At 47.9% G+C, this 16,656-nt stretch overlaps 1 protein-coding gene across 3 annotated transcripts in view; it reads left to right on the top strand.

Annotated features, from left to right (window-relative positions):
• LOC128889391 (protein O-mannosyl-transferase TMTC2) overlaps positions 1–16,656 on the top strand; it is a 157,842-nt gene that overhangs the window by 123,940 nt on the left and 17,246 nt on the right. For all 3 annotated transcript variants that reach the window (XM_054146982.1, XM_054146979.1, XM_054146981.1), the window contains exon 7: positions 9,248–9,492. In XM_054146982.1, the coding sequence (XP_054002957.1) occupies positions 9,248–9,492 (245 nt within the window). The remainder of the gene's footprint in view (positions 1–9,247; positions 9,493–16,656) is intronic.

Raw genomic sequence — 16,656 nt, 5'->3', positions numbered from 1 at the left:
CCACTACTAAGTCTACGAACCGCGCCCGTTGCCTCGCTACTTTTTTTATCCGACCCTTAACTGGCCCTCGGGTCCCTGCGATATCCTCTTCCAACGTGACGCGTATGTACCGCCACGGGGTGGAAAAAAGAGCAAGGGAAACTAGGAAGAAGCGACACAGGAGACGGACTGGGTTAGGTCTGGTAAACGCATTTAGGTACACACGGAAAGTTCGGGCGTGCACAAACATGCGCTTAGACGCGCATACACGCCCGAGCGCATATAAACAGACTAGATACACGGAAACTGTAAACACACGTATCGACGGGCTCACACATTTTCACCTCGACCGGGTCGATAGAGCTCGTGTCCTGGTGTACGTTCGGCGCAGGGTATCGTAAACGAGCGCGATTCGCGGATATTTTCAGCTGACGAAATAATACGAGGGTCATCCTGACGAAGTCGTCTGCGAGTCAAGACGTCGCGACGGCTGACGAGGCGCATTAACATCATCCAACGTTTAAATCGCGTCTAGAAATAATTTCGTCTCGATGACGATGCAACCGATGGAGCAAAAATCACTCGGTTACCACTCAACGAAGATACTACGATGATTTGGGCTTAACAAGCTTAATCCTCGTAGTTAATGACGTGAAACCAAAATGTTTAGAGCACGACTGACCTAATTAGACGCAGAAAATTCAGAACCGAGCATCGGTAACGTTTCCCCTGAGCTTGATAATTCGCAACTCGAGCGTTGCATGTCATCTTCACAGGATTTAGTTCAAAGCTCGACGCGTGGATCTCCGCGACAGCGCGAAACCGCACGTCGCGATAGCACCGCGAAACAAAATGTCGGAACTGGAACGGGAACTTACTTCCGTCGTATTACTCGAAATCTGCCGGCAACTAATTTTCACCTCTGCCTCGGGATAATTTAGACGAGAACAAGTCGGTTTTAAAAATCGGATATGTAGAAGACGTATAATAGCGAACAAAAGTTGCGTGCTAATATTTGATCGAGTCTTAAGGAAGAAATTCAACCGCGGATAATTAACGCAGGGTTCTGTCTAATAGCGCGGAGGTTTGCGAAGCGGAGGGTTGTTGTTTCGCGCGGTACCTTCCGCAATCGAATTAACGAAAATTATACACAATAACTCTGCAAATGGTATTTTATGGCGGTGGTTCAACGAAAACGCGTTTCACGGACTGGTTAATGTCTGACGCGCTATTTCGGCCGGAATCCGTTCCAGGCGCGACGTCGACGCTCGGCATCGTAACTCCCGCAGAATTTCAATTTAGTTCAACTGAATTTTGATTTAACGTTAGCGGCCGCGAATTGCTTGCTTCTTGCGGCCCGCCCCCCCCCCCCCCGCGATCCCCCGACCCATTAAACACCGTGCTACGGCATTTTATTTATTCATTTTCATGGAGTGCGCGGTGATACGAAGGATGATTGAAAAAAACTTTCTTACTCGTTGGTCGTTTCTAGAAATTGCGCGGTTTAACTCTCGCAACGATGGAAGACACATAATTTGCCTTATAAATGTTAAAATATACGAAAATAAATGTTACGACTCGAAATCGGATTTAGCGGGTGATCTTGACAACGGTTTGGGAATACCAAAGCTCGCTGTTGTTCCGCGAACGTTGTTGCAAGCAAAATCGCACGACCATGAGAATACGTACGTTGGGTGCCACGGCAACTATCCTCAAATCGATAGCCGATCGGTCCACTAATTATTAGAACGAGCTGTGTTTTTAAAGTCGGACAATTACGAGCGATTTGCGTCGCTAACGGAGGGGCAAAAAGAAGAGCACGGAGAATCGCGAAATTTCGCTATCAATCGGGACGCGAGTCATCTCGCTTCGCTACTCCTGCGTGGCCTTTTATCGACGATTATAGATTGAAATTGGCAACGATCTAGGACAGACAATTTTACTAGCAACGTTGCCCCGCGATACTACCAGTGAAATATCGCGTCGTCCATACCCAAGAACAAGAAGCCAAACAAGCTTATTTTTAGGCTTATTTTTCATTTAGACTCCCCCAGGCTAATATAAGAGTTAATATACGAACGAATAAAAAATTTGCTGCGTATCGTCTTCGCGGTTGCTTCCGAGGGGCAATGCCACAAAGAAAAGGAGCGACAAGTTCGAACCGTGGCGCGGAGTCGACGTAATCACTCGAGACTGAGGAGCGCGCAAAGAAATGGCACGATCGAGCACCGTCTGAGGGAACGGTCGGGTTAACCAGGAAATTGCAAGGCACACACAAAACTCGACTGCACGATGGAATCTTAATTCTACGAGCGCCAGAGTTGAATTCACTCCTAGCGTGTCTCCTCCGTCTCTCTTCATCTTCGCGGCGTCTTCTCCGACGCTACCTTACTTCTCGTCCTCTCCCATCCCCTAAACCTTTCGTCTCTCATTCCGCGGGACTCGCGCGTCTTATTCTCTCCCTCTCATTCGTAATTAGGAAGCAAACAGAACGGCGGTCTTGCCAAGTTGGCGGAGTCGGAGATGAAACAGCAGTTTCTGTCCGGCCCGTTCTTCTTTCGACCTCGCTAGTCGACCATACCGATCATTGGACGTAGCAGTAGACGAAGTGAGATGAAAATATCGATGCATCGCTACCGGCTAGCTAGCTGGAAACAAACGTAAGGCTGTCCGCACACGAGCGAACGACTCGCTAACCAGTAAGTAACCAGTTTGTGATTTCAGTCACCAACCAACTACGTTTCTTTCGAGTAGCTTCGTGTGCGGACGGCCTAAGAGATGTTCGGAAAAATTTGTATCCATCGGTTGTCGTTAAAATTTTCCCGCTCTCGATTCTCATTTCTCTTTCTGCCGCGCTATCTCCCTTTGCGGTCGCAGAGTGTCGATTCGACTCGCCGCGAAGACCGTATCGTGCACACCAGACGGTTTTTATTCTCCCATCGTCGGTCGAGGAGCTGGTTCGTCGCGAATGTTTTTCCGCGGGCGAACTCGAGAAGTCGCGGAAACGAGTGTTTTTCGCACGGTGATATATCGCCCGTTCCGCGACCGTTTTTCTTTTTTCCCTCCTGGTCGCATATATTAGACGGTGTACTTTCGAGTTGTTATTTCTGATATTCCTTTACCTCGAGTCGACACGCGCGCGGTCAGGATCTATTGTCCGTCGGACGGCTGAAGTAGTACGCGCAAAATGGATCGCGGACGCTCCATTTAAGATACGGTCGTTGATCCACCGAATAAATATAAAACGGATAAATGAGTATCTCTATAGAATCATGTACTTCCGTTTTTAGACGTGAGAGAAGGAAAGCGTTTGTTCCTATATCGATTTTCGATCTTTTCTTAGAAAAGTTTCTACAAGACGTTTGGTTTCCGGAACCGCTTTACATTCCCAAGAACTTTCGTCCATTACTTCCATTTAGCTCGTTTTCTTTACATCCTCTCGTCGTATCCCTGTCGACAAGTATCTTTCCTAATAACCCTGCCCGTATATTTCAAACTATCCAATCCCGTGTTCATACCCGAGTTTGTCTGCAAATTTCAACTAAATTCCTCGTGCTCCCGTGCGTAGAATTCCGCTCCGTGTCAATAAATCGCTCGATCGATCCGTCTACTTTGACGTCATCGTACGTCAGACGTGTTCGCACCCCCTAAGACAACGGTTCTCAACCTTGTTAGCTCGTGATCCTATTTAGGTGTAGTTCAATTATCGATCTAGAAATTTTCTTTCGCGTGTCCGAGTAGCTAGCCTCGGCTCTCGAATTATTTTCGTAACGTGAAGTAATTCGTAAGTCGAAACGGGCATCGACATGTGCGAACGGGAGATTCTACACTCCCGTGTAGAATCACTGCTCTCAGAGACTGGTTTCACGAAACGATTTGCTGGTAGGATGATCGCGACTCGCGAGACCGATCGACAGGGGATAATCGTTCGTCGCGCCGAGTTTCTACGGGAAATCAATCGCACGAGTCGAGGTGAACCGGTCGCCACGGATGCAAAGCATCCCCGTAATTCCGTGTACCGAGGCAATTGGTTCGGAGAATGGAAAATCGACGATGCGCCTCGGAATCCCCGATGCGGGATTTCGCCGGCAGATACGATTACTTGCTCGTCCACTGGCAAAAAGAAATATCGTTCCTGGCCGTCCAATCGTAGTAATTGCCAGCAAGGTAATGCAATCCGATGCGCACACGAGCCACTTTTCTTCCCCCCCCCCCCTCCCCACCCCTAGTTTTTGTTGGCCGCGGCGAAAGCTATCGCAGTAAATATCCCGTCGATTGGGTCCTAACGAATTTTACAGATCGCGATCGACGAGAGTCTGGTTGCTACGAGAGATCGTAAGGATGCGACGAGAACGTACGCACGGTGTCGGACAACGATTATTTCGAACGACAATCGTACTGCACATTTTTCGCAACGAAACGGTAGAATATAAACTAAGAATTGGTAGGAAAATGTTGTTGCGCTGCCTCACGAAAACACTCGTTGAATCGTAACGGGACGTGACAAAACGAGATCGAAATAAATGACAACGGAAAGCGCTTAAATTTATTTTAGGAACCGCATTTGTTACCAACGGGTGTTGTTTTGGTAAATAAATGTCATTCGAAACTGATGTTTCCATCTATATTATCACCGTAACGTTAAAATTTGAAAGTTAAAGTATGTTCTTGTCCACGATTTTGCTCGTTTCTAACCAGAGAAATAAATGAAACAAGTGCACGTACAGTAACGCGACGCGTTAGTGGAAAACGTTCGAAGTTATATACTTCGAGTATCGGTGACAAAGTGATATCGATATTTTCAGCGTTCCTTCGACGAACGACAAACAAGCGTCGCGTCGCTCGAGCGTTCCTTCGGTGAAACGCAGTTCCGTTGATTACCGTCGAACAATCGGAATCCCGCAAAACCCGCGCGGCTCCCGGGGCGAGATTGCAAATGACACTTGCAATTGCGGTGAAACGCGTGAATCTAAAATGTCCGGCCGCCCCCTCGACGAAAATTCGACGCTTTCAATTAATTATACGCGGTTGAAACGTTCGGTTGTTACCTTTCCCCGCGCTTTCCTATGCGTAAACGGTATATTTGAAATGTGGGCGAAATGCCTGTGGATGAACGCCTGTCGCGATGTCCCGAATGAAAACCTGTCTTTCTTCTAGACCAAGGAACCAAAGGAACCAAAGAAACCGCCCTAGATATCCGTCTTCCGGTGAGTTCATCAACGGGACGAGCTATAATCATGGAAAGGTACTCCTTCGAATTCTCGCAAATTCTTTCCACCGCGGTTGACGGACAAAGTAAGATTATCCGCGACTAATCTTGCCAGTTTTTTTTTTTTACAAAATTCCAGCTCCGTCGTTCGTAGCTCGTTCGAGGATATAAAAGCGGGCGTGGAATTACTTATTCGACCACGTTTCGCGGAACTCTTCGAACGCGAACGTTGGCCTGTCTCGTCGAATTTTCCCTCTCTCTGTTTCTCTCTGTCTTTGTCCATCCGAACCCGGTGCGACGTTTAATTAACAAAAAGTTCCCGTTAAGACCAGAAACTGGAGCGTCGGAATGGCAATTTCCTGGTGGGAGCTGCGGCCTTCAGACCGGAGGAACCGCGACGGTACCTATGCTTCACATTATTTTGAATAAGGAACGAGGCGGGAGCCTGGCAATCCATTTTCCTCGCCACGGTCCCCCGGGATACTCTATAGAATTAGAGTATCCGAGCTCCCTTGCCCGTGGATACAGTTTGCGCGACGTTTATACATGTACGGTATCCCCCGGTACGCCTTCTGTCGGGTTACCGCGAATGTAATATCTTAAAACGCCGTCCGCCGTCGGTCGACTGACGAGAAAGCGCTTCGAATATCGTGACGGATTACGCGGGGAATTGCGCCAAGCGTTTCGTAAGCGGAACGCTTGGGACACGCTCCAAAGTCGATACGTGATATACAATCCGGTAGAAACGCGGCTGAATTCCTTCTCGAGACGCGAGATTCCGCGTGCGATGTAAAACTGTAAAACGCTCGCGTTCGTTGCAAGGGTTGCACGCGATCGCAAACAACCGAGAACGTAAACAATCAAAGTAAAGAAAACATGAAATACGAGCTACGTTTCGAGCGGGTACGTTTCGATGGCCCTTCGATCGTGGAATTAATTAAGTTTGATGTTTACCCTAGACCTCTTGGCAGTGTGGATCTTAACTCCTCCGGGTCGTACAGAACAAATCTAGTTAATTTTAATCTCGTTGCGGGAATTTCCAACATCATCAACGAAATCCCCTGAATTGGTCTACACTTGGATGCATGTTGGTGTCTACGTTAACTGTGCACAGTGGGACAAAACGGTTTTCCGCGATTAAAAATCGGTTTTCATGAATCCGAAAAATGGAAAAATTGTTTACGTACATGGATAGAGGACAGATTGCTGTTTTACGTAGTGGCGATTCGTTTTTTTTTATATTTGCTGCCTTTTTGCCATGGTGCTCATTCAAAGTCAGTCGAAATTCGTCCGAGCAAAACGCTACGATTCTAAAAAAACTTTACTTGGAAAGACGAGATTCAAACGAATATTTGACACCCTGTCAAATTGATTTATACTAATACAATAGCACCAAAGTTATAAGTTTTTGATCGCCGAGAGCCGTTTCGTTCCCACCGTGCGTCGATGATTACGCAACGTAACGTATTCGCTAAAGGTGCTCGAGAAACATGTTTTTGTTATCATCGTAGCTACGAATTCAAGCTGCTATTCTTTTGACCATTTTTCATCGACTTACCCCGACAATTACTTCTTCTCGTAGAGTCGCGTCGATGAAACCTACCCCAAAAATTCTACGTCCCGCATCTTATCATGGAAACGACCAGTCGCCAACCTCGTTCGGATGCGCTAACCCATCGACATCGCCGAGATATCGAGACGATATCGGAACCGACTTTTTGCTCCGATATCAAAGGATTTCGTTAAGCAAATCGGATTTGCGTCGACGCGATAGCGGCGCCTGGAAAATTTCTCAATCACACGGCTCGTTAATGCGAGTCCCTCTCGGCGCGTGTTTATATTGCGCAACTCGAGAGTAAACGTCTTACGTCGGTGTTGGAATATCGCGTGGGATGATATTGGGATTAGCAGCCCGTTTCCACGAGCTCGCTATATTACGCTTAGCGCGTCGAATGGCTACTACCGTCGAAAGTTAACCCTCTCGACGACCATAACCGTGCCGGTACGCTTCATCGAAGCGGTCGCGTTACGCCCCACAGAGCCCGAGAAGCGATGGAATTCGGAGGTCTCAGGCAAAGGTGAAACAAAAAAAAAAAAATTCGTCGTCGAAAGTTGCTTCGAACGAAGGAACGCACCCTTCGACCTATTCTGCTCCGTTGCTCCTTTTCTTTTCTCTTTCTTTCCACCGGTATAATAGACCCACCGAGGCGACAATAAAAGTGGAAATAAACTTTTTAATACATTTCACTTTGGCCTCGTTATTCCAGGACGCGGCCTCGGAGAGCGTCCCGGAAGAATGCCTCCCAGAAACTTGAAATTTTTAATTAAAGTTACAGTCGACCGCGGTTTTTTGTCCGTCTCGACGACGCTCCGGGGCTGGCGCGCGTTCGCCTCGACGCCGTCGGCTGTGCGATCAACGGAGACAACAACGGCGTACCGCAGGGGTGCGCAATTTAAACGGTGCCGAGGATCGGACCATTTTTACGGTGACAGTCGATAATGCATGAAAGTTTAACATAGACGAAAATTTCGATCGAGGAAAGAAGGAAATAAGAAAATGAATCGAAAGCGATATTCGAATCACGTTGTACATTTCTGATGTATAAGGAGGTTACCAAAGAAGAAACAGATCGAGAAGGAAAGGATGCAATAGGAGAAAACTTGGCGATCGAAAGTTTACGAAGTCCGCGGAAGGAAGCGGGATCGCCGGCAGCGTTTCCGCCGGCTCGCGGAATCCTTTCACCGGACGAAACCATTTTAATTAAAATTCTCAAAGAGGCCCCGCCGTCGAATAGAACCGAAAGAAATGCCTGAAATTAGCTGGGAAGATAACTTAATCTTCGCTCGTCAATGCCTCCGCGGACGTCAGATTATTCGCACTGTATTTAGTATCAAACGTGGACGAAAGTTCGAGTTCGAGTTATCGAGAAACCGTTGGAAAGAGAATTTAGCTTTAGATCGGACTTGGTTCAACTCGGAGTCACCGATATTTTCGACGTCGGCGAAGTTTCACCTATACTTCACGAATCTACTTTTTTCGTTTAATTATACTGTTTGTCCCAACGAGTGCGTATCGAAGTAATTTTCAATGTAGATTTTCGCGAAACGCGACGCACGCTGAATAGAGACGAAAGAAACGGCTGAAATTAGCTGGAAAGCCAACTTAATCTTCGCTTCTCGCAGCTTTCACGAACGATCCCGGGCGTACGGCGGTTCGCACGATATTTAGTAATTACCGGCCAGGTCGAGAAACGCGAAGAGTACGCGACAAAAGGCGAGCAGCTCGCCGTCGCGGCGGCGGAAATTCATGCGGACTTAACCCGATTCGCCGTCAGCCCGTGAAAGCCAGCCTCCCGTCCGGAACCACGGCAATGCCCTTTTAATTAGAAACGGACAGACTAAGAAGCGAAGTGGTCGCGACGCCATGAATGTCTGAATTCACGCTAAAGACCGACGTCGCTCGGCTCGTCCGAATTGTAAAGGAACGGAGCGGCCCTTTCGCTCGAATATTCTGAACCGCTGCTCTTGTTTACCCGCCAAACACACCGAAAATTGGCCCTCGTCGCTGCTATACTATATCACCGTCTCGGGGCAAGTGTTTCAAACCGAATTCTCCATGTATAGCGGTAGGTCCGTTCACGACGACCAGACCAATGAGCTGTCGATAAACAATTTCAAATAATAGCGAAACTATACGATTTTTTTTCTGGCAAATAGAGATAATAACTCGATTATAATTTAAATCGCGCGCAGACCGGAGCAAGAGAATTTGCCCGGTTCTCGAACCAATTCCTCTCCGAGTAATCCCAGATTTCCAAAGAATCCGAGGGGTGGGAAAAAGAGAGGAAAAAATCAAGAACGACGACGAGTAAAGCGTAAGAGAGTCCGTAAGAAGAAGGAATGGGCTGTCTGGTGGAATCTAGGTAGGAGAAATGGAAAAAAGCGGGCCGGTTCGATTTATATAAATTCATGGGCGATCTCTGAGCGCAGCGATGCGGATCTACGAAGGAAATCTCGTAATCCGAGGGTGCTCATGATCCTTATCGTTTGTCTTTGCAGAGGCTTACGTGAATCTGGGCGCGGCGCTGGCCACGGTCGGACGTGGAACGGAGGCTGCTGCGGTTTTGCGGACAGGTGCATCCTTGGACGGGTCTGGTCTCAAGGACAAAAGGGCTCACGAGGCGGCGAGAGTGCAGGCCCTCCTTCAATTAGGCGCCCTCTACGCCGATCAGGGTAGATTACAAAGGGCCTTGTCCGCGTACAGAGAAGCTCTCCACGCCATGCCGGATCACTATCCACCTCAGGTCAGTTCACATTCCCGTTCGTTACTCCATTAACGCGATACAGCTGTCGGGAAGCGAGGAACGCTCGTGCGCCACTTAGACGTCGGCGCCGGCGGTCGCGCATCCGTGAATTCCCTTTGACGATCCATGCATCCTTGGACCGGTCCAACCAAGCGATTTACAATAGCATACCATCGCGCATATCGATGAGCTCTCTGTGTTTTGACGTAACTCCGGTCCCTCTCTTACACGTCGATTTTCGTTTCGTCAATTCAGAGACGAAATACCAATTCCAATCAGAAATATTCTCTTTGTCACTTCACGATCGTTGACGTTGTCCGTTACTGTTGTCGCTGGTGCAATTTCACCGTGTATTCGATGAATTTGAATATTTCGTCTACCTAAATTCTACAGATCGTTGTTCGAAACCCTCGTTTCAATTCCTCTGAGAAAATCCTCACTTCTGCTCGCGTTGCCATTGAAATAGATTTAAATTCGTTTCTAGTTGCGATACGTTAATGCATCGCAAACAATTCTCCCCGGCACGCGCACGTTGCATCGCGAAAGACTACAGAAACGAAAAACACGTGTCGATTGGATTACGCGTGATCGAATTCACGCGAGAGAATTCCGAGCGCACATTGACTTTAATAGCGTTAATTCGATTAAACGCGGAGCTAGCAGACAAATTGAACGATAACAAAACTCTTGTTTATCGGGACGAGCACCTGCGCTGCCGGAGCCATCAATCGCGTTCGCTAAATTTTCGAGAGTTCAACCGCGTTATACTTTATCGATCAGGGAGGGCCGAACAAGACAGTTTTTCGACGGTCAAGACTAATTCGCCGACAACCGGAAGGTTTTCGCGTAATTAACGTTTATCAGGCGGGCAAAACTCCTCGTTGCCGATGAACAATGCAAAAAGTAGTTACCGGGAAAATGAGATTGTCGAACCGACGTTGTTTCCAGCTCGGGACGAGGCGCGCGTATGCGTACCGCCCGCAAATATGATTTTCAGTCGCGTCGTAAACCAAAATTAAAAATTTTAAGCTCGTCGTAATCCTGCGCGATGACTCCCCCTACCCGTATCTTCCGTGCAATCTATCTACTCTTTTCCTCGCTGCGCGCTGAAAAATTCCGACGCGTTTAACTCTTTCAATTTTCATTTAATCTCCTGCAAATTTCCGCCCGAAAGATTCACCGAGTTTCCTCTCGCGACCCTCGCGAAACTTCTTTACTCCAACGCGAGCACGTTAATCCCTTCGAAAATGTGCATCGAGGGAACGTCTTCCAAGGAACATTCCACGACTAGAATACTCCGAAAGTAACACGAGTCTAATATTCTTCGACGGTCCGTGTTTCTTGCGCCAAACTTTCGTAAAAATCGAATCGGTGCGATCCGATAATGTTCCTTATCCGTTGCTTGCTCACACCGACCAGAGTATTTTATTTATACCGAGTGGAAACGGATCGGGGAAACGGAACGATTGAAAGCATCGATACATCATAAAACGACAAGGAATTGATATCGATGGAACGAAGCAAAATATATCAGTCTCCTTAAAATAAATATTTGCTACCAGGTATCGTACTTCCGTATGCTCGGGATGCTATCTAAATTATCTATTGAATCTGCATTGACATGCGACCCGTTTCGATCCAACGTTGGGAAAGAAATTTTCAGAAATGTCCAGATATAAAGTGGAATGTGTATAGACAGTGGCTTACTATACAAAGTTGGCCATTTGGCGGAACAAAACTGAAAAAATCATTTGGAAAAAAAAACTGAATAATCGACGGAATCCATCTCGAAGTGTTTAATCACGAAACGGAAAGATCGGTGAACAGACTGCGCGAAATTTCAAAAGTTTACAACATTTTCCGCTGGAAACGTAACCCAGAAAACTTCCCATAAACTGAAAAACGTTCTACCCAGAAGTGATTTTCGACCTTTCCGTCGGCATCGTCTACGACGGAACTCTTAATTGCTTTTCAAGATTATCCAAGCAACTAGCAATTCCGAGTTAGCCGCTCGATCATCGTCGATGACTGGACGTTGTTTCTTCCGGCGAAACGCGTGCTTCATCTAGCAGAGCTGAAACTATTCGGGCAATTCTGACTCGGCGAATCAGAAATCTTGAAAAATTCGACGGTTGCCTCCTCGCGAGTCGAGACTGAAAATTTATGAAAAATTCTCGAGAGTTCTCTAGCACAATCGCTAGCGGCAACTTTTCGGACGGCGACGGCGACGGCGACGACAACGGCTCGCGCAACGACCATGTCGTCGCGCTCGACTTCGACGGAGACGCGAGAAGTTTGCATTTTTACGAGATACACCCTTCCCCGGGTTCACTCCCGTTTCCACCCTCCGGTGCCCCTAACTACCCCGCGGTGGCAACGTCGGCGCGTCGCTACGTGCTCCACCCGTGGCTGCGTTTTGTTCGGTGCATCGTCGTGGAATTCCTGCGCGACAATTTATACGAAAAGTATTTTTCGCCCTTTCGTGGCTTCGACCGCGGCAACCGACCCTGTGCCGTCGTGCAGTTTCACCCCGGATGAACGTGTGCGTGTGTAGCACACGCGAGAAACGTCGCGCGAACGCGCCAAGAAAACGGAATTCGGATCCATCCCGCCGTTTCCGGTGCGGCGCGGGGCGTCCCGTTGAAAATCCACGGAAGCGTGTTCCCGATGTGTTTCGAGCTCGTTAGAGCGACGTGCTTGGAACGGAGGCATTCACAGTGGGGTCTGAACTCGTAAAGATAACTCACGTTGCCGCACACCGTGACGGCGAGGGTGTTCCTCCGTGACCGCGTGCTACTCGAATTTCGACGTCCGCCCAGAATCGATGGGATCGTTCTTTGAAAAACCCTCTCGGATTTCTCCGTTTTTGTACTTCGCCGTGGTAATGGTTAAACAACGGACATTCCCGGAAGAGAAGAGACGTGCTCCCGTCGCGCATCCCGCGCCCCTGGACGCACCACCATCGACAAATCGGAACGGATACCGACCGCGATACCCGCGTTCGCTCGGACCACGAATCGCCGATGAATTTGAATGCAAATACGGGAAATCTCTGGTTAAATGGGATTAATAATTTATTACTGTCCGACCGTTTCGAATTTTAAGAAGCATCCCCCAGCCCTTGGGCCCTTTTTATTATTCACCGCACATTGCTTTTATCGTGTGCACGGTACATTACCCGCCGACCACTCCGCGTCCCCTCGTCGCGCCCCGTATCGCTATCCAACGTGCTCGTTACGTACCCTCCTCCTCTTCCCCCTCTATATTCGGTCATCTATGATTGGAGAATCCGAGAAAGTCGTACTGGCACGTTTCCACTGAAACTTTTCTCCGCGACCCTCCGGTCCGTCTAATTGATTAAACCCTTCTCACCCAAACGAAGGAATCCCGAAATATTTGACATCGAAACGAATCGAAATTCCTACGTTTCGGGTCCCCTAGACACCCGAGACACGGTCGTAACTACCGTCCTCCGAGTTCCACCGTTCGAGACGAACGTAGTTTTTCATACTTCACATACAGTGCGTACAACGCACTGGGTCCAGGAGAATTGTCGGGGTCCGATACAATAACCGTATATATGCGACGCGTATTATCCGCAGAATTTATTTATTCCGCCGTCTGATCAAGACCGGCCGTATCTACTGCGACCTGTACGCGTCGCATATAGGCCCCAGTAGATACGGCCGGTCCTGATCAGACGTTCCCATAGACAAGTTCGAGAGACGCATTCGCGCTTCATACTGATTCACGGAGGAGGGGTCGGTATAATTTCGTATAATTTCTCTCTGAAACGAGACGGCCGAGCGTTATAACTAGTTACGGCAAGGGTCAAAGTTTCGGCCGACCGGCTGGGGGTATTAAAGTACGGAAAGGAGCAAAAAGAAGAGATAGAGACCGTCGGTGGCGGGAAAGCGTCCGGCACGACGAAAGCTCTCCGCGATGCTGTTCGCGTAAGCCACCGATATCACTCTGCCGGCCAATTTAAAGTTACGATTCGAAAGGCTATCTTGTCGCTCCGGCGACCGTGAATCCCGGCGCGAGCGACGTTATCGCCTTCGTTCTACGAATTCTGCGATTCGAATTCAGTCCGTTTCCACGTTTATTATATACGCGTGTATTAGCTGCGATGCATCGCCGAATCAAAAACATCACACGGGACGTTTGAGCATCTTAAACAATCATCTTAACACATTAAACGCAGGCCACGCGATAATTTTTATATTTTATATATGTAATAATCTATAACCAAATAAAAGTGTATTTTTTTTATAATTATATACGGCAATACGAGTCTCGCGAAAGGTGGGTCAGACGGACCACCCAGAAATGTAAATTCGCGAGTCGAACGACCACTGTTTAACAAACGTACTTATCGAAAGCAGTCGACCCGTAAAGGCAACGAGACTTGTTAAGACCGAAGTAAACGAAAATTGCGAGCCTTGTCCCGGAGGCTTTTTTATCGCGTGTGACACGGCCCGTCGTTAGATACGTTAGCCACCCGGTATCACGTGCAAGGGAACATTAAATCCAGGCGTAATTTACGTTTCGTACAAGTCCAGATAAAAACCTGATCCGGTTAGACGGGTCCGAGACACGCGTTACCTCAACGCTCGAACGACGGACCACGTTTGGAGGGTTTTCGTCCAGATCTCCTTGACTGTATCATCGATGACGTAATGCGAAAAGTAAACGGCGATCGCGATTCGCGTTCTCGCACCTTCTCGAATCGGCCACCCCTTTCTGACGCGTACTCGTTCAACGCCGGCTGTTCCATAACTCATTACATTTCATAACGTATTCGTTCGTAGTTAGCACGCAGTCCGCGTGATTCATCGGTATTTAGTCGGTGTGGAGGATTTATCGTCTTATTCCCCCGCGTCACGGGGTGAGTTAAAATTATTACGCGAGAGTTGGACGTTCGCAACGCGCTTCGCCGAAACGAAAACGCGGCGAAGGGTTGGCTCGACCGTTGGAAAAGGGAAAAATCATGACTCGAAAAGAACTCTCCGAACCCGTTTAATGAACGTCAAAAATTTCGAGCACTCGTTGTTCCTCTGTAATTCAATGAACGAACCCGAGCCCGTGATTCAAACCGTCGTGCCCGCGCGCGCACACACCCCAACCGGGGATGGGGGAGTAATTCCTCGCGAACGAGCGTAAATTGCTCTCGGAGCTGCCGTTTCGTGGCGGTTGGACGAACGGTCGAACGACTATAGAAAAAGCGAAACAAGACGCGCAGATGCGCGATTGATAAATAGATCGCGATTCGCTCGCAATTTTATTCCGACTGTCGAGCGAAGATGTAAAATGTGTAAGAGTTGGAGAGATTGAAAATCAAGTGACAGTTGTTAATATTTTGTAAGGTTGTTTCGTTACCACCCACCAATTTCATCGTCTCGCGGCATTTTTCACCGTACAATGGGACATGAATTTCGGCTGTTTGAGAATAAAAAGATTTTCAATCTTAAAACACGTGGATCGATAATCCGTACACGTCTTTAAAGATCCATCGAGTTGCACCCGGACACAGATCGCGATGAAGAGGCTGGCGAAGGAAATGCATCGTTAGATCGAACCAGAGTGTTTTTCAAAGTCGAAAAAACGGGTCGTTCGTTGAGCAAACGTCAACAACAATCACGGATCACGATAATAGGAGAATGGAAAGGAGCAGGCTCCGCAGACGCGAGCTATCGACCGTGGTTTCTGGAATGCCGGAAAAGAGCCGCGCTGCGACGAACGCCTGCCTCGCTATCTATTATACGCTCGTGCACTCGTAATTACGCGCCTCGTTTCTCGGAGATCGCAAACAATTCGCGAACGTGCCGACTGTCTGCAGCTGCGCGAGACTTTCTTTCATCCAGCGACGGATATATCGCGAAACTAACGAAACTTGAGCTTCGGGTACCGAAAGCATCACCGAAAGCTTTATTAATTCGTAGTTTACGTGAATAGCTTTTCGTTTTCCTAATTTGTTCTTTCTTAAATCACTATTCGTAAACTTAATCGCGTAAGCGCATCCGCCAAATGCAACGACCAAATGAAATCTTTTACCGCAACAGTCACAGGACGATCGCGTATTGAATAATTTTCAGTAATTCCTCTATCCTATTTCCTACATTTAAATGTGTACAGTCTTGAACATTTTTTATCGAGAACAGTAGACGAATACATGTAGTTCCGTAATAATTACATTTACCATTCCTAAAACATTTCAGGAACGGAACGACTGTCTGAAAGCGAGTAGCTTCGGTCTCTGGCAGATCAAAATCCGTCGCCGCTTTCGCTCAAAACCAACACACTCTCTCGTCCTCGAATGCTAAATAATAAATGCCCCTGAAATATCGTCAACGTCATGATCGCTGTGAAGCACAGACTGACGGAGTCGCCAACAAGATTATATCTTTCCACTGGTTTACGTGCCGCGCACCATGTTCAATTAGCTAAAAAGTTGCTCAGCTTCGAATAGAAAGAAAATTACAGTTCGTATAGTGGCGAATTTGTCACTTTTCTCCATTTATCCTCTAATTCTGCTTAACCTCCCATTCGTATCTAGCACACGATCCTGCTACTCTACCCATCGTTAATTCGTCGATGACGTACAGCGTGCGGGTTGGAATTCCTCGCGTACGTTGCGACAGTAGTTCCGAGGCAACGCGCACCCAAACAGTTACGGAATCCCAGGTTTCATTAGCATCCTCGTCGAGTCGACGACACCGCTCGACGATCGTTGAATATGGAAGACGGTGTTCGCGAGGAACAACCAATTTGCCACGAGTCGAGATCAGCCCGCTAGAACGATTAGGTTCCCGATTGATTTCGTCTATCATAGGAAGAATAGGTGGAAAATTTTCGCCAGCGAGTTTCCCTTCTCACTGTCGCGTCGATTAATATCTAAAAACTTGCCGACTTAGCGTTAATCCTACCGGTACAAATAAACCGCCGAACGTCTAAGAGAAAATTAATAACCGGAAAGTTTCGTCCCTGTTTCGTTTAGCCTCTACGCGCGATGCGTATCGACACGCCACGGCACGAAACGGTGCGTTGACACGCGTCGATTTCGTTAATCAACCGACCCTCCGGTTCCTTTCTTCCTCCCTTATGATGGGTCCGATAAAACAGAGGGCGAGAACCGTTATCGCTGTTCGTTTTCTGTTTGCGTTT

This window comes from Hylaeus anthracinus, unplaced genomic scaffold, assembly GCF_026225885.1.
Source record: "Hylaeus anthracinus isolate JK02 unplaced genomic scaffold, UHH_iyHylAnth1.0_haploid 11997, whole genome shotgun sequence".
NCBI lineage: Eukaryota > Metazoa > Arthropoda > Insecta > Hymenoptera > Colletidae > Hylaeus > Hylaeus anthracinus.
Note: the sequence above shows the minus strand (reverse complement) of the source record. Positions and strands in the feature narration are given on the sequence as shown.